Source organism: Galeopterus variegatus, unplaced genomic scaffold, assembly GCF_000696425.1.
Source record: "Galeopterus variegatus unplaced genomic scaffold, G_variegatus-3.0.2 Scaffold5196, whole genome shotgun sequence".
NCBI classification, from domain to species: Eukaryota; Metazoa; Chordata; class Mammalia; order Dermoptera; family Cynocephalidae; genus Galeopterus; species Galeopterus variegatus.
The window spans coordinates 125904-144599 of record NW_007731307.1 but is presented as its reverse complement, the minus strand read 5'-3'; the positions used below and the strand labels follow the sequence as shown (position 1 = coordinate 144599).

Below are 18696 nucleotides of genomic sequence, written 5' to 3'. Positions count from 1 at the left end.
AGCCGGCCCCCTCCCCGCCGCCGGCCTCGGGCCGCCCCTGCGCGCCCCCTCCAGATCCGGCCCGCGGCTCCCCTCCCGGCCCCCCCAGCCCCACGCTCAAGTCCACAAGTCCGCCCGCTTCCTGCGCCCGCCGCGGCCCTTCCCGGGGCGCCGCCGCTGCCGCCGCCTGGTGAGCGAGGCAATCCGGCCCGGCCCGGGGTTTTCAGGGTTCCGGTGGGGGCGCCGGTTCCCTTCCCCGCTCCCTCTTCCAGTCCCCGAAAAGGGTGGGTAGGTGGGTGGTCGCCCGAGCGAAGTTTCTAGCGCTGGATTCCTGCGAAATTACGACGGCTCACCAGCTCCTGTGTTTTGCTGTTTCTCTCCCTTTTTCCTGCTCCCTGTCTCTTTCCTCCCCTTTCCCCCACTCCCCACTCCTTCAAAGGCCGAAAAGACAAGCGAAACCGGCCGCAGACGAAGGCTTTTGGGATTGTAGCGTCTGCACCTTCAGAAACAGCGCTGAAGCTTTTAAATGCAGCATCTGCGATGTGAGGAAAGGCACCTCCACCAGGTACTCGGAGATGTGATACCTTTTGTTAAAGGGTGGGGGAGAGGGTAGCGTGCCATACTTTTGCCCTCTTTCCAACTTGTTGATTACGGCCTTTTCTGCATTTGGGGGTGGGTGATATGTGTTTTGGGTTGTGTGTATTTCGCGTTGGGTGCAAAGCCTCGTGCTCACTAAATGATTTATGGCAGGGAATTTTTCCAGGTTTTCGTCCTATTTCAGACACTGTATTTATTCGACACTTGTATCCATTGGCTTTTTGGTATTGGCGTGGAAAGAGAAGAAGCAGGGCTGTTTACTATGGATTGTAGGACATTAGACCTTTGTATTTTCGCCATGTGCAGAATGGTTTTAATTTACTTGACCTGAATTATTATTTTTTTTCTCTGAAAAATTTTGGTGCTGGTATCACAGTAAGGCTGCTAGTGTTTTTCCAATCTTGAGCAGCAAATGTCTGTTATTTTCTTGCAGTTGGAAATGTTGGGGTTTGATAAAGAAAGTGCATTTTTTGGAAGGCTGAACTGTCAGGTTTTTTTTGATTAGCTTATGTAGTGGTGATGGAGGACGATTTTGCAAAATGGTGAAATGAATAGGATGACTATATTGAAGTTTGTGTTTAAAGCTTTATTATGATGAAAAGAGTGTTGGAAGAATTCCTTTCCATTTAGATAAAGGTAGTAAGCTGCATGTGGTATCAAAACGAGTTGAACTACTCTAGATTTAACATTTAGATATACTTGAATAAAATGTCAAGACTGATTTTGTAGTCTTCCAGTAATCTTTTAGCTTGTATCTGGAATTTGTTTCAGTGATGTCAGAGTTTGAAGTTAAACTATTCTTAGTGTCATTTAACGGACAGGCATTGGGGTGTGTGTGAAGGTGAGACAGAATGAGAGTTCTTGGTGGATCCTTTAGGACTTGAAGTTGATTGCCGAAGTCTCATTTAATCAGGTACTTGTTTTTGAATTGGTGGCATTCCAGTGACTGTGTAGTAGTAGTACTCCACAGATTCAACTGGTATTGTTCTTTGACTTAAATGAATGTGTCTTGTTAAGATTTCATTGCTTTATTTATACTTGGGACTAAATGGCATATTGGACAACCTAAAAGGATATAACTTTGGGATTAATTGGCCCAATTACAGGTAAGACAGCTCTGTGAATTCCACTTACTGAATAATGAGACCTTTGAATACAAATACTTAAGAACTATAAAAATATTTCCCATGAGTGTTTTTTTAAGTAAGTGTATGCCAGCTTTTTGTATTATCATAGGACATATTTATTTAAAATAAAAAACACACATCGGTGGTTTCACAGATTTTGTTTTGCTATCCAAAGTAGGGAATTCCGTCAAATGGCATGCAAGTTAAGAAATGTATTGGTTATTTAAAGCAATAGCGATTGTATATTTTTTATGAGTAATGTTTTTTACATGTAGAATCCCTCAGAGGCCAAACCTCTTTATTGTGGTTTTGGTTTGAGTATTACCGTAGATGATGTTGAAGTAAATGACTAGGAAACTCCTAAGAACTTGAGAACCTTACTGGTGAAGAGAAACTTAAACCATGTTCGGTTTACATTTGATTTATTGCTGGGAATAATTGTCTCATAATGAAATGCACTTTAGTTTCTACATGCATTTAAACAATCTGACTCATCAAATTTTTGGAAGCATGTGGAAGGACTTTAAAAAAATGTAAAAACTTTAAGAAAGTTTTTTCAGAGTCACAGATGATGACAGTGAAATTCAGTTTTTAAACAAATTTATTAGAATTTTTTTTAAATTTGTGTTTTCTTTTTTGGGGGAGGTGCAGCTGGCCAGTACTGGGATCTGAACCCTTGGAAATTTATTAAATTATTAATAATTAAAATATTTTAGAGTCTGTTCAGGAACAGGATACTCACCTACTGGCTTTAAGGGTCTTCATGTAATTTTTTTTTTTTTTTTTTTTAAAGATGACCGGTAAGGGGATCTTGGCTTGGTGTTGTCAGCACCACGCTCTCACAAGTGAGCTAACCAGCCATCTCTATATAGGGATCCGAACCTGTGGCCTTGGTTTTATCAGCACCACACTCTCCCCAGTGAGCCAAGGACTGGCCCATCTTCATGTAATTTCTTGATGTCTGTCAACAAGTAGGAGTAGGATTAGAACACAGATTTCACACATCTGAGGACATAAACTCATCAATTCATGATACTTTACTCTTACCTGGCCAAAGTTCATTTCAAAGTGGTTGTCAACATTCTGGTGTTTTAGGTCTGTTCAAAAGTCATCATTAATCAGAATGCAAATAACATTTTGGCTTTTCTACATTATAAACAGATACCATGTGGAGAAGTGAATTTGACAGGTTTTCATTGTGTACTATCCCTTGTATTATCTGTTGGTTAATTTGTGATGCTGGTTTTTTTCTTGGGCCTTTTTCTTTCTTTTTTTTTTTTTGTATCTCAAGTTTGGTATGAACTGGACGTTTTCTGTCACATATTAACTAGACTTGTATTGTTGGTAGTACAAAACTTGTTGGGTTTTGGATGCTGAGAAGTAGGCAAAATTTGTGATTTTAGAATAATTTGTTGACTGGCACAGAAATTGTGTTTAATTGCTCTGAGCTAGTGTTTTGTATTTTAACAGCCTTACCTAGTTGGCTAGCCAGTGGTTATTTTGGAATTTTTGATCATTCTTGTCATTATTGTCACCAGTCAACCAAGGAAACCATCTTTGAATTAGTGGTATTCCAGTAGGACACACAGACCTTTATTTGCCCTTTGAGGATAGAATTGGTACTCAGTTTGGTTAGGAAAATATTGCCATTTGTCCAAAGAGCAGGTATTAAATTACTAGGATGCTGAAGACTTTGGGAAGAGGAGGGGGGAATGTTAAAAGGTTGATAAGATGGGCCCAAATGTCCATAACTCAAGTCATAAACGCTCTATGAGGGGTACAGATAAAATGATATCAGAAGTCAGAGCAGTCTGGCTTGGGAAATCAATTTGAAGCATTCTCTCTCCTCCATTTCTTTTGGGCAAGTAGAATTGATTTCTGAAAAATCTGTCAACTTTTCACTACTATTTGCCATGTGTGTCAGATATTTTTAATTCTGCTTGTAGAATCGTGAAGTTGATTCAGAAAGAGATCTTTTTGGGCCGGCCCTGTGGCTCACTCGGGAGAGTGCGGTGATGATAACACCAAGGCCAGGGGTTCGGATCCCACATAGGGATGGCCGGTTAGCTCACTGGGTGAGCGTGGTGCTGACAACACCAGGTCAAGGGTTAAGATCCCCTTACCGGTCATCTTTTTAAAAAAAAAAAAGAAAGATCTTTTTTCCCCTTTTCTTTTGTAGCAGCATGGGGCAGAATGAAAGGAAGGTCAGAAGGTCCTAAGGAATATGTTAAGGGAAGAAGGAGGGGACACTTAACAGGCTACTTGGAGGTTCAGGGGACAGTAGAGGTCTATATTTTATATATGTTATCAATTATGTGTTGGTCTCTTTCGTTCTTTGATACTTCTTTTTCCAACTCTACTGTCCCACTATTTACCACTTGCTGGTTACTGTTTTTTTAAAAGCTTTATTGAGATATAATTTACACACCATAACATTCACCCACCGTAAGTGTGCAATTCAATGATTTCTAGTCATTTAAAGAGTTGTGCAGCCACCAGAATCTAGAGAACATTTCCATTGCATCAAATGGTTTCCTCATCATGCACATTCTTTTTTTTTTTTAAAAGATGACCGGTAAGGGGATCCCAACCCTTGACTTGGTGTTGTCAGCACCACGCTCAGCCAGTGAGCGAACCGGCAATCCCTATGTGGGATCCGAACCCGGGGCCTTGGTGTTATCAGCACCGCACTCTCCCGAGTGAGCCACGGGCCGGCCCCCTCATCATGCACATTCTGTGATATACTTTTAAATCTTTAACATAGCTTGGAGGAGTCATGGGCAGCTGGGAAGGTTGCTTCCCCACCATGCTGATGTACTCTAAGCCTTTCAGGGTAGAAAATAAAGGACTGTATGTTAAAGTGTGTGTGTAAAGTGGCAGATGGGTGGGGAAGAAACACTATCCCTTTCCTAGGTGATAACTAAAGTAGTATTTCCCATCCTGCTTTACCAGTTTCAAGAAAGAGGATACCAGCTTTTAAAGATGAAGGAAAAACACACCTACAAATGCATGAGTTTACTTAATTTATTCTGTTATGTTGAAGTTCTCAAGTGTTGGGCACAGTAACTTCCTAGACTTGGGATGTTAGATATATTTTCTGTGGTTTTGTTTTTTCTCTGAATGCAGTGTTATCTTTATTGTAAAATAAAAATTACTAAGACATTCCTGCATATTCTTGTTGCATATTCTACTATTTCTTTGATAGTAGAACTACATTTTTACCCTCAGCTAACTGCTTAAATCACACTCACTTGAAAAATTGGAAAATTTTTGCTTGAGATAATTACAGATTTAGAGCTTTTCTAGTGTTTTCTAATCTTTAACTCTTTAGATTTTATCAGTGTTGAATTGAAATCATGGTTTATTTGAATACTGCTCCTCTGAAAAGTTTACTGTTTTTAGAGCTTTTTTAGACATGTAGAAGTGAGGAAATTATTTCTGATGTGTAATAAGATGGTGTAGAAATCACTAACTTTTAAAAAAAGGTGATACTTAGGATATTGAAATGGAAGGGTTGCAGAAGCAGCTGTTTTGTGCGTAAAACATTTTCCTCGTTTGGGAACTCCCTGATTTTTTGCAGGTTGTTACTTTGGACTTTTTCCTCTACTTTATTTAGTTCATATATCCTGACAACTCATAAATCTCTTAAATGGTCATGAAGTATTTTAGAAATTTTATGGAAAACCACAACAAAAGAGCATCATCTTGTGAAGCTTTTCAGATAGGTAAACTGCCAGAAAGAAGAGGAGGTACCTACACTGGGGCAGAGCCAGGCCTCTCAGCCATGTTCCCTGGTAATCCACAACAGTGGTTTTGCTCCTTAGGTCTCATTAGTTTTGCTGTAGTGTTTGTCTTTCATAAAAATTCTCCATAAAATACATCAAAAAATTACCTCCCTCTTCCAAATCATCAAACCTTATCAAACCTTTCAACCTCAAAGCTGGTATAAAAACTGGTATAGTTTTAAAGATCACTCTTAACCCAGGAATGGAGTAATAATTTATTTTGTGTTTGCTGTTGCATTGGACGTACTGATTTATTGGTGCTGACTTGATCTTGTGTGTACTTGGTGACCTTAAAGTAAATTACCTGGGTAGTTGTGGTCATTTGACAAGTTTTTATTGAGCACACAGCCATCTGGGCTCTGGGTGTATGGTGGTGTAAAGACAGACAAGGTCCTTGTTCACACGGAGCTTTAAATTCTACGGGGAGGAAAAGAAAATAAACAAGTAAACAGAAAAATAAGATAATTTTGGCTAATGACAAGTGCTATGAAGAAATTAGAGCAGGATAAGGAACTACTGAGTGATGAGAACTGGGTGAAGTGACTGCTGTATACAGTGTTGAGATACACATTTACATTTTTGGGAAACAGTAATGCTGCTTTCTTTTGGAGCCAGGGGGATTGTTACATGGTTTACCTGTGACATTTAGCTCATTTGTTCGGGACTGTTTTTAGGGTGCGCAGGCTATTAAATTTTTCTTAGTTGAACGTTGTGGACTAAATCCAGGCCAGCTAGCTTTTTCTGTTAGTCATTAGGATGAGAGGTTATGAATGGATTTTTTTATGTATTCTTTATTCATACAGCATATATTTTATTGTGTACTTCAGTAAGTGCTGGAAAAATTCCAAGATTAAGAAAAACTTCCTCATGTAGCTGTAGTTTACCAAAATGGTTATCAGAACCAATTCAGTTCATTAGTACTTTAAGTGATGGTGGTAGTTCTCCAATGTCTCCTTCACAACTTGAGCTAGTACATTCCAGTCTTTCTGGCTCTCCTTTTCTCTTTTGCTACATCACCAATGCTTTTTCTCTTTGTGACATCTTCCTTTATACTCCCTTTAACTAGTGTTCCCCCTCCCTCCTACCCGGTTTTCCCTCTTTAAACTTTTTGAACTGTAGCATACACACAGGGAAGTGCACAAATTGTAAGTATAAAGGTTTGATGAACTTTCACAAAGTGAGCACACCTTTGGCTGTTTGTATACCGCCAACCCCCCATCCTGGCTTCTAACACTAGAGGTTAGTTTTGCTTGTTTTTGAACTTTATATGAGTGGAGCAATATGGTATGTATGCTTCTGAGTCTGGCTTCTTTCACTCATTGTTATTTTTGTAAGTTTCATCCATATTGTGTGCAGTTCTTGTTTATTTTGCCAGTGCTGTTTTATCCTAAGAATAGCTTAGAGCTCAACTTTTTACCAGCAGGTCCTTCCTTACACGTTCTAGAGAGAGGACCCCTCTTTACCCAGTGTTCATTAACTACGTACTTGAATAGTTGTCTCCTCCTGACAGTAGCATGAGTCCACACATCATTATGTGAAAGGAATGAAACCTGGTGTGTGAAGCTTTCTAGAGGACATAAAAGGGATCAACTTTTGCCTCTCATCAGTTGAACAATAGTTCATCAGTCATTTCTATTTCAAGGCATTGGTTAAACACATGGAAGATTTCTGCTTTAAGGAAACTTAAACTCATTGAGAAGATAAGAGTATAGAACAATAACCAGTGATGTGTAAAGCACCTGATGATGTGAAATGTCTTGGTAGGCCTGGAATGAGTGAGTACATGGTAGACACCATAAGTGCTTTTTAGAGGAGGTAGAGACATTCAGCCTCTGGGTCTTATGATTCTTGGGCGTGGGATTTGTTGTACAGGATACAAGCTATTTTGTTAGTTCCTCGCCCCGTTCTCACCCCATTTTTAACTGTCCCCCCTCTTTAGATGGTGTCATCCACACTTTTTCACTTCTTCCTACAGGCTGTTGATTCCCAGATACTGTATTAACCACCACTCACCAGCCCCATGCATGTGTGCATAGGACAAACAAATCCGGCTTCTTCCTGCGCATCTCCATTTAGATTAAAGGCAGTTCAAATCCCACAGGTTGAAAAGCAGAATTCATCTATCAGAGTTTTCTAAAATGTTGAACACAGCACTTCTGGTTCTTTTGTAACCTATCTCCTGGTTTTTTGTTGCCTTTAGGATAAAATCCAAATTATGGGTATCACAAAGGGCTTGTGATTTGGTACTTTACTATGCCTTTCTTTAGATTTTTTGGAAGCAGCCTGCCACAACCCCATCTCCCTTCCACACACAGCATGTGTGTGTTTTATACCATACTGCTTGGTGTTTTCCAAGCATGGACCATGATGTCTCACTTCCATACCTTCACATGCTTTTCCTTCCTTTTGTGTCCTGGCTGACTCCTGTTTGTCCTAGATGTTTCAGGAAGCCTTTTCATCCCCTTCTAATCATGCTTATCTCTGTCATAACACTTACACTGTATTTTTATATGATTTTCAATCTGTCTCCATTATGTTGTTACCTTTTTTGAGGGGAGGACCTTTTCTTTTTATCACTTTATTTTCCTGTGTCTGTTTTAGTGCTTGGCACTTGATAGGGTGTAGAATAAATGAAGACTGGTCGAAGGAGTTCCAGCTGAGCTCTAATAAATGTTCTTTCATATTAGGACTTTTGTCTTGTGTGTTTAATGTTATTGGATTAGGGGAAGGTTGTCTTTATGAAGTGTACCCTTAAAGTAGTATTCTTGTTTTTCTGATTTTGTTTTCTAAACAAGTACTAGAACTTAAACACAGAACTACAGTCTTGGAGGCTGTAGGCAGTGCATTTAAAGTACTTCTCGGAGTGGTTTTGAGGCTCAGAGTTTTGGCACAATTATGTAAACATTAACTGTGACATTTTCTTATCTTTTTTGATTGTTCATTTCGTAATTTCAGTAGCCAGAAATAGTGGAAAGTCTGATAATAAACCAGGGGATCAGTCATACCATATAACACCAATTTGTGGGAGTCATAGGTGTGATAAGGAACTAAATCTGTGTTTGTAAACTGGCACCTAAGGCAGTTTAAAAATGGTTCCAAACATTTTGAGTATTGTTGGAAATGTCATGTCCATTGTTCTGCTGTGTTAACATTCTATAACTTAATGGTTGCATCTTATATACTTCATAGTTGTATCTTTTTTTTTTTTTTTTTTTAAAGATGACTGGTAAGGGGATCTTAACCCTTGACTTGGTGTTGTCAGCACCATGCTCACCCAGTGAGCTAACCGGCCATCCCTATATGGGATCCGAACCCGTGGCCTTGGTGTTATCAGCACCACACTCTCCCGAGTGAGCCACGGGCTGGCCCCATAGTTGTATCTTGTACATCATGTATGTTAATTTTTAATTTTTTAATTAATTAGTGAATTTAGTTTTTATGTATGTATGTATGTACTTATTTTTTTTTTTAAAGATGACTGGTAAGGGGATCTTAACCCTTGACTTGGTGTTGTCAGCACCATGCTCACCCAGTGAGCTAACCGGCCATCCCTATATGGGATCCGAACCCGTGGCCTTGGTGTTATCAGCACCACACTCTCCCGAGTGAGCCACGGGCTGGCCCCATAGTTGTATCTTGTACATCATGTACACTACTATTCTGTTGAGTAATTTGGATTAATTACTTCTGTTTAAGTTGAAGTCTTGACTCATTCATTTCATTCATTTATTTAGCTGTATTTTTGGATCCATAAAATAATTGACATAGACTATGGTGCCAAAAATGAATTCTCAGTAAAGGCGATGCAAATAAACTACTGTATTACTCAGAAGTCATGAACAGTTGAAATTACAGGGTAAACAGCTGAAAATTCTATTTTTAAGTAGTATTAGATATTACTTTCCTTTTTTCTTCTTCCTCCACCAATTTAGAAAATTTGTTCAGATTATCTTGTGGTTGGGAAAAGAAACTAGCAGAAGGGATATGTAAAAAAACCATCTTTCTTGAAAATTTGTTCAAAAATTTTTTTTTAACAATTTAAGAGCATCAGCAATACAATTTCAGATGAAACTTTGATAGCCCTTAGGAGGGACAAGAAATTAAGGGTGATGTAAGATGCCATTTTCACCAGCGTGTTGGATGTATAACACAAACAGTGCATGGTGGTTTAGTCATAAGGAGAAAACAAGTCTGGTGACTGCTTTCTAAGAACATACCAGATTTCATAGGTAGGTTAGGAGGTTTATTAACTGCTCTCTTCATTCTTTTACAGAACTATAAGCATTGTTTTAATATCTTAAGTGCTATGAGAATGGTCAAAGTTGCAAGAAATAAGAATTCAGCTCAAGCTACCTTAAGCCATGTAAAAATAAAACAAAAGTTACTGGCCCACTTAGCTAGTAAAGAGAGGGATACCATTTGAACTTGAGAATCAAAGAAAGAACTGCAGGAATCAGGACTCCTGTCACTTGCTCAATCCTTGCATCATTTTTTGTTGCTTAAAGGTTAGGATACTGTGATTGACCAAGCCTAATTAATCTTTAGGGTCCCTTACTTGAAAAGGGAGATATGATACTAGGTGGATAGAAAGTAGCTACCATACTTTACTCCACCAGTGTAGTTGTTGGGTTAATACTTAGAATATATGTGCGGTTCTAATTTTGACCTACAAGCTCCTTGAAGGTGGGAGCTATATTTAGTTTATCTGGTATCATCCCAGTATCTTGTAAGTTATTTATAAGTTTGTTTTTACATGGATAAATGAAAGAAAGAATGTTAGTGAAGATTGGTAAAATCTAAAGGTACTGCTCTCCTGTTGGTTATTTTCTTTTATACATTGGGTCACTGATCCTTTGTTCTTTTTAATTTTAGTTATGACGGTAATACATACTTATTACAGAAAATTTGGGGACAAAACAAAAACATAAACAAAGTTCAACCATAATCCTCCCACCCAGAATTATTTTTATCTATTGAACAATTTAATTCATTGGACCACAAATATTTGAGTAACTACACTTCCAGGTGCTGTATTTTAAACATGCTATTTCATTGAATTTTCAAAACAATATAGGCAAAGTTTCATGTGAGAGTGGGAAAATCAGACTGTGTGTAATAGGAAACAAAATGAGTCTCTGATTTCAAAGACATGTATTCTGGCCTGTTGGTTGATGTGGTTCATTTTGGATTCTTTTCAGGTAGAAGTTTTGTGAATACTTCGTCGTTTTAGGATTCCTATTTGTACAAAATAAAGTTAGAATCTAGTTTTCTTTCTGGATTGTTTTGATTTGGGGGAGGACCAAAATACTGAATTCTTAATATCTGTAGCATAATTAACTTTGCCCAAGTCCTCCATTAAAGAACAATTTTGTATACAGTTATGCATCACTTGAGAAGTGTTGTTAGGCGATTCCGTGGTTGTCATCATAGAGTGTACTTACACAAACCTAGCTAGTATAGTCTACTATACACACCTAGGTTATATGGTGTAGCCTATTACTCCTAGGCTACAGATCTGTACAGCATGTTACTGTACTGAATACTGTAGGCTGTTTTAACACAATAGTATTTGTGTATCTATACATATCTTAACATAGAGAAAATGCAGTAAAAATATGGTAAAAAACAAAAAGGTAAAAAATGGTATAACCACGTAGGGGCTCTTACCATGAGTGGAGCTTGCAGGACTGGAAGTTGGTCTGGGTGAGTTGGTGAGTGAATATGAAGGTCTAGGACATTGTACAGTACTGTAGACTTTATTAACACTATACAGTTAGGCTATGCTGAATTTGTGGGGAAAAATAAATTTTTTCCTCCAATAATAAATTAACCTTAGGCTACTTAAATTTTTTAGTTTATAAACTTTTAAATTTTTTTTAGCTTTTGACTCTTGTAATAACACTTGGCTTAGAACACAGACACATTGTATAGCTGTACAAAAATAATTTCTTTCTTTTTTTTTTTTTAAAAAAGATGACCGGTAAGGGGATCTTAACCCTTGACTTGGTGTTGTCAGCACCACGCTCAGCCAGTGAGCGAACCGGCCATCCCTACATGGGATCCGAACCCGGGGCCTTGGTGTTATCAGCACCGCACTCTACCGAGTGAGCCACGGGCCGGCCCAAAAATAATTTTATATACTTATTCTATAAGCTTTTTTCCATTTTAAAAATGTTTCAGAACCCGGGGCCTTGGTGTTATCAGCACCGCACTCTACCGAGTGAGCCACGGGCTGGCCCAAAAATAATTTTATATACTTATTCTATAAGCTTTTTTCCATTTTAAAAATGTTTCAGTTTTTAAACTTTTTTGTTAAAATCTAAGACATAAATACACACATTAGCCTAGAACTTACACGGGGTCAGGACCATCAATATCACTGGCTTCCACCTCCACATCTTGTCTCACTGGAAGGTTTTCAGGGGGAATAACACATACGGACATATGGAGCTGTCATCTCCTAGGATAACAGTGCCTTCTTCTGTAATATCTCCTGAAAGACCTATCCAAGGCTGTTCTACAGTTATCCTTTTTTTTTTTAAACAAGTAGAAGGACTATACTCTAAAATAACAGTAAAAAGTATAGTATAGTAAATACGTAAACCAGTAACAGTCATTTATTATCATTATCAAGTATTATGTACTATACATAATTGTATGTGCCATACTTTTATGCGACTAGCAGTGCAGTAGGTTTGTTTACACCAGCATCACCACAAACACATGAGCAATGAGTTGTACTATGTTAATATGGCTGTGACTTCACTAGGTGATAGGAATATTTCAGCTCCATTGTAATCTTACGGGACCACCACTGTATGTACCATCATTGACCGAAAAGTCTTTAACTGAAAAGTATGTTGTTATGCAGTGCATGACTACAAGGAAACCCAGATTTAATGTTTTTATTCTAAGTTTGTTTAGAGTGATGGTTTTCAAACTTTAGCATACATCAGAATGACCTAGAAGGCTTATTGAAATGCAGATTGCTAGGTCCCAAAACCAGAGTTTCTGGTTAAGTAGTTTTGGTGTTTAGGGTTTGGGAATTTACATTTCTAACAAGTTCACAGGTAATGCTGATAACTGCTGGTCTGGGTATCAAACTTTTGAGAACTGCTGGTTTAGACGACCTTAAATCCTCCTAAAGAGAAGCCAGCCAAGCTTCCTAATGAAGGTGATTTTGACGTTATGGGAAAATTATGTGTTGGCATTTCAAAGTGAATTTAGAAGAAGTGATCCATATTCTAGGAACCATGTTTTTAGCCTAGATTTGGAATTGGAGGTGCTTCCTTAATTAATAAATACATTGTACAAAGTACAGTACTGGAATATTTATAAATTGCACCATACCAGCTAAACTTGTATCTTTTTTACATTCTAAAATCAGCTATTATCTTGCAGTATTAACACTTGGATTGAATTTCAGATATAATGTTCAAGGAAAAAAATCCTATTTCTTTGCATTGTACATTGGTGAGACGGAACCAGATCTTACAGTCAGTAAACCAATATTTCAATAAAAAGCTGGCAAGTAACATGAACATGTTATTCATAAAAGAACTACAAACTAAGTCAGTAAATATGAGAAATGTATAACCTTCCCGTTACTCAAAGAAGTGCAAAATAAGATAACATTTTTGGCAAATTAAATTTTAAAGATTAAAAAAATAATAATTTTCATGAGGCTGAGAAATAGGTATTCTCTTAAACGCTTGGTGGGTATGTAAATTAATTTAAATTTTCAGTATGGCAGTTAGTATCAAATACCTTTAAAATATTTGTGCCCTGTGACCCAGCAATATAACTTCTAGGAAATTTGTGTGACCTGCGCATAAAAACTTCTGTAAGTATACTAATGGCATCATTATTATAACAAAACAATGTAACATTACCTAAATAGGGATCAGTAGAGAGTTGTTAAAAATTATGGAATAGTCATGATGAAATATTTTGCAGCTGTTAAAAATATTTTTAGGTCTGTCATACATTGCTGGTGAGATGTAAAATGGTACATTCCACTCTGGAAAATAGTTTGGCAGTTTTTTTACAAAACTAACGTGTCCTTACCATGTGATCTAGCAGATGCACTCCTGGGCATTTATCACAGAGAAATGAGAACTTATGTTCACACAAAACCTGTTCATGGCTTTATTTATGATAGCCCAAAACTAGAAACAACCCAAATGTCCTTTACTAGGTAAATGGTACATTCACACTGTGGAATACTGTTTAGCAAGAAAAAGGAACAGACTATTGATACATAAAATAACTTGGTTGGATCTCAAGGACAATATAGAGTGAAAAAGGTCAGTCTTAAAAGGTCTCATGCTGTATGATGCCATTAACCTTCTTCTTATTGTTATTTTTTAAAACTTTTATTTGCATTTATTTTATGCTGAATTTATTCTCATGCCATGAATTTTTATTTCTTGAGTTTCTTCTGGAATATCTCTTTCTTCTGTGCAACATCTTCGTCTGGTTTAGTAACAGTTTGTTCCTTTTCAGTAAGGATCATCTCTATGTGGCAGTGGGGGCTCATGTGTGGGTTAATAGAACCATGTAGAACTACTGTAAGTGAGGCGGTTCATCTTGGGTACTTTGTTCATCTGGATATGCTCATTGACCAAAGAATCTACATCTAAACCCTTAAGTTCAGCATTACTCTCTGCATTTTTAAGAATGTGCAGCAAAAATTCAGCACTCTTTTTTTGGCCACTGGATCTGTGTCCAGCCCCACTGTTTGGCCTGGACACACCAACTCCACCATTGTAATACTGGAACAGTACACATTGCTTGTGTAAAGTTACGTCTTTCAGATACATGGTGGCTTTTCAGATATACATACCCTTGATGGCCTGGGTAGTTTCGTGGGTGTTCTTAAAGTGAGCACGAAGATTTGAACCTCCTGATTTGCATGATTTTGTGGGATTTTCTGCATCACCATTTTCATAAATCACCTTAGGCCTTTTAGGGAAAGAGTACCATTAACTTTTTTAAAATGACAAAATTGAGAACGAGAACAGGTTAGTGGTTGCCAGGGATTAGGGCTGGTGGCAGGAGAAAGGGGAGAAGGGTGGTCTTTGTGGTGATGAGGTAGATCTTTATTTCTGTTGTGGTAGTAATTAAGTGAATTTACGCATGTGATAAAATGGCATCCTGCATACACAGACATCGTACCAATGTCAGTTTCCTGGTTTTCACATTGTACTATAATGAAGGATATATATTGGGAGGAAACTGGGTAAAGATTACATGGATCTTCTGTGTACTGTTTTTGCAACTTCCTCTGAATCAATACTTATTTCAAAAAGTTAAGAAAATGTTTAGAAAGAATATGTAATGATACAGGAAAATGTTCATAAAGTATTAGAAAAAAGCAAGTTATAAAATGATAAAATATATGATCCTACTTTAATAATTTCATACCACTCAACCTAGTACACAAATCTAGAAGGAATGACTGATCAAAATATTAACTGCTTGGGCCGGCCCAGTGGCGCACTGCTACAGTGCGCCGCTTGGGAGCGCAGCGGCTCTCCGGCCGAGGATTCGGATCCTACATACAGACCGGCCGCTCACTGGCTGAGCGAGGTGCGGGCGCAACACCGAGGGTTGCGATCCCGTTGCTGGTCCCGGTCCGGTACGGGCGCGACACTGAGGGTTGCGATCCGTTGCCGGTCACGAAAAAAGACAAAAAGGAAAAAAAAAAGTTAACTGATTGATATGATGGATTCTTTTTTGTGCTTTTCTGTAATTTATGTAGTGGGTGTCTGGATGAATCTGTATAAATTATGTAGTTGAAAAAAGTTATAATAGGGAATTTTTAGAAAATTATCTAATTTGGGATATTGAAATTTAAATAAGTGAAACTTTTTGTGTTAAGGGATTTTAGAATTGTTTTTATTGATTATGCTAACTTAGTATTAAAATAACTATTAAGATTGGAAAGTTTTTGGATGTACGCTCTAAAACATGTATTTGTGAATTTAAAATTGGTTTGTGCTCTTTGTATTACAAGATATCCTATGAAGTTCTAAATCAGTGCTGTCCAAAATAAATATATTACAAGGCACTGTAATTTTAAACTTTGTAGTAGCCACAGGATGAAAGTAAAATAAGAAGCAGAGGAAATTAGTTTTAAGGATGTTTTATTTAACCAGTTATATCCTAAATATTATTTCAACATGTAACAAATATAAAATTATAGTGAAATATTTCACTTTAATTCTTCATATTAAGTCTTCGAAATCTGGTGTTTCATAATGACAGCACAATTCAGACTAGCCGCGTTTCAAGTGCTTGGTAACCACTTGTGGCTAGTGGCTACCATATTGGAGAGGAGTAGTAATAGTTGAAAGCCAAGGCTTTGGTGTCAGACCTAAGTTTGAGTAACACCAGCTCTGCCAAGTTTGCTAACCTTGTGACCTTGGACATATTCCTTGAACCTGTGGTTTAGTTTTTCATTTTCATTTGACCCTTGAACAACATGGGGATTAGGAGTGCTGGCTCCCTCTATAGTCATCAAAAATGTGATCTGTGTATAACTTTTGAATCCTCTTGAGTCCTCCAAAACTTAACTACAAAAGGCCTGCTGTTGACCAAAAGCCTTACTGATAAACATAAAGTGGATCAATAGCATATTTTGTGTATTATATACTGTATTCTTACAGTCAAATAAGCTAGAGAAAAGAAAATGTTATTAAGAAAATCATAAGGAAGAGAAAATACATTTACAGTACTGTACGGTATTTACTGAAAAAAATCCACATATAAGTGGATCTGTGCTGTTCAACCCATGTTTTTTCAAGGGTCAACTGTATGAGATATGGATAATAACTTCCTTATAGGGGAATTATAAGGATTAAATGAGTGAATATATGTAGTATACTTAGCACAGGATCTGGCACAGAATCATACCGTAAACGATATATGTTATACAGTGGTAATGTTATTCCAAGATATTATGTATTATATTGAATAATTATTCTAAAAGTTTGATTTCTTAATATTAGTGAATAAATATATAAGTGGTACATGAAGTAATCCTCATTTTCTGTAATTAGAATTAAAGTTTTGGACCCTAACTTTTAAATTATGACTGACTGAGTAGACAAATATTTGAGCACTCATGTGCAAAATACTGCACCAGGCAAGACTGGAAGTCTTAAGGTGGTATCCTCAAATACTGTCTATTTGCATAGCACTTCACATTTTGCCTGCCAGTGTTTAGTCTTTTTTTCCCCAGTGTAATACTCAAAGCAATCCTGAGAGATAGTTGTTATTCCGCCTTCCACAGTTGAAGAAGCTGAGGCTCAGAAAAGTAACTTACTTTTATACCCAGTTAGAAGAATAGAAGAAAGTTGATTTAATTAAATGGACAGATTAATATGGTACCAAAGTGTTTCAACTGCATTCTTTTAATTCTTTTCCTTCCACTTTTGCCATCTCAAGGGAGAACACATCACCCTTTTCCAGGACCATTTAAATTAGAGATGGACAATAATATAATGCCAGTTATAATACTTTGTTTAGAATTATCCTGAGATTATTAGCCTAATCAGATCACCTATAATATAAAAAGTTATCATGATCCTGTATAGATGAGGCAATTTGTTTTGCTTGTTGTGGTATTTTTCTTTATAAAGTTGAGTGTTTCTCATCCTGTCTCTTGGATACATATACCCATAAAAATGGGCCGAGAATGTGCAATATATGCTGAGTGTCTTAAAATCAAGATTCTTTGAAGTGCTGTTCGTTGCTTGACTTACTCAGAAAATTATACAATTCTTTGAAAGAACATTGCATGCCACCATTAAAATCACTGGTGACAGGCAGTGAGTTTGTGAATGATTGACTCTTTCAAGGCAGTGGTGCAGTGGAAGGCACTTAGCTCCTGGGCACAGTCACATGGAGCATATATCATTATGTGTTCAGGCTGTGTTCTAATATGTACATTCTGCTTTCACCATATTCATTGCTGGCTTTATTTCCAGTTCTCTTCCAATTAAAATATTGAAGAAGTCGCAGGGCATCCAGTTTGTTTCTGAGTACTATGGAACAAAATGTATGACAGTAAACTATCAGCTCATCTTGGCAAGTACTTTTGGTATGCACTATTAAACATATTTGTAAGAAGGGGAGTTATATTTTGGTGGTCAGAATGGGAGTGATGATAGTGTATGTATGATAGGTATGTAGAGTGTTCTTTGTTGGTTTTTGTTTTGTTTCCAGATTTTTTTTCCTTGGCTCAGCATGATTTGTCTGGCATTGCCTACCTCTTTCCCTATCCATCATTCTTTGCTGTAGATTGAGGACTATAAATCTTATACAAAGAACCCATCAGAATCCTATACGAAGAACTCACCATTTCTGATCTTTTTGAATCTTAGCAACGTGAGATTCTGCATTAGTTTTCTTGGTTTTAAGTTGAAAGGTGATTGTGAGGATTGTGGAACATGGCTAACCTGATTGACTTTTGGGATGAAATTTGATGCAATGTAATCATGTTTCAAAGATTTTCTATCTTGGAAGGGGGATCTCATGGCCTAGGATTGCTGAAAAGTTTCACTGTACAGTTTCTGCTACTGCAATTATGTTGTGAATAAAAGCTTTAAAATACCACATTATTGTAAGACAACTCATATATGTACAGATGTATATTCTAGGTTGGGATTTAAAATTGCATGTTCCAATTAAAATTTGAAATTCTCTGAAGTTCACAGAACTACATGATTTCTATGTCTTTTCTAGTTGTGATTTTTGTCAGTCTTGGCAATAAGATGACTTAAATATCACGATGTCAAATGATTTGTCCAAAATATATAGAGAAAATGGTTTATTTGTAAAGTGCCCTCCCATGATGTATAAATAGATATTAATGCATTTTGGGATCTCTGAATAGAAAAGCTTTATTAAAAATTTTTGGTAGTGGGCCGGCCCGGTGGCGCACTGGATAGTGCGCCGCTTGGGAAGCGCGGCGGCGCTCCCATCCGAGGGTTCGGATCCCACGTACAGACCGGCTCCTGCTCACTGGCTGAGCGGGACGCGGGAGCAGCGCCGAGGCTTGCGATCCCGTCGCCGGTCCCCGGTCCGGTACGGGGGCAACACTGAGGGTTGCGATCCGTTGCCGGACACGGAAAAAAGACAAAAAGACAAAAAAAAAAAAAAAAAAAAAAAAAAGATATACCATGCAAATGGAAACAAAAATG

At 37.6% G+C, this 18696-nt stretch overlaps 1 protein-coding gene across 1 annotated transcript in view; it reads left to right on the top strand.

Annotated features, from left to right (window-relative positions):
• Positions 1-2: 2 nt before the first annotated feature.
• The window catches only part of RYBP (RING1 and YY1 binding protein), a gene marked incomplete at its 5' end in the record, with an annotated part of 77921 nt that continues 59227 nt past the window's right edge, over positions 3-18696 (top strand). The window contains 2 exons of the mRNA XM_008589084.1: positions 3-169; positions 419-544. Of these exons, the coding sequence (XP_008587306.1) occupies positions 3-169; positions 419-544 (293 nt within the window). The remainder of the gene's footprint in view (positions 170-418; positions 545-18696) is intronic.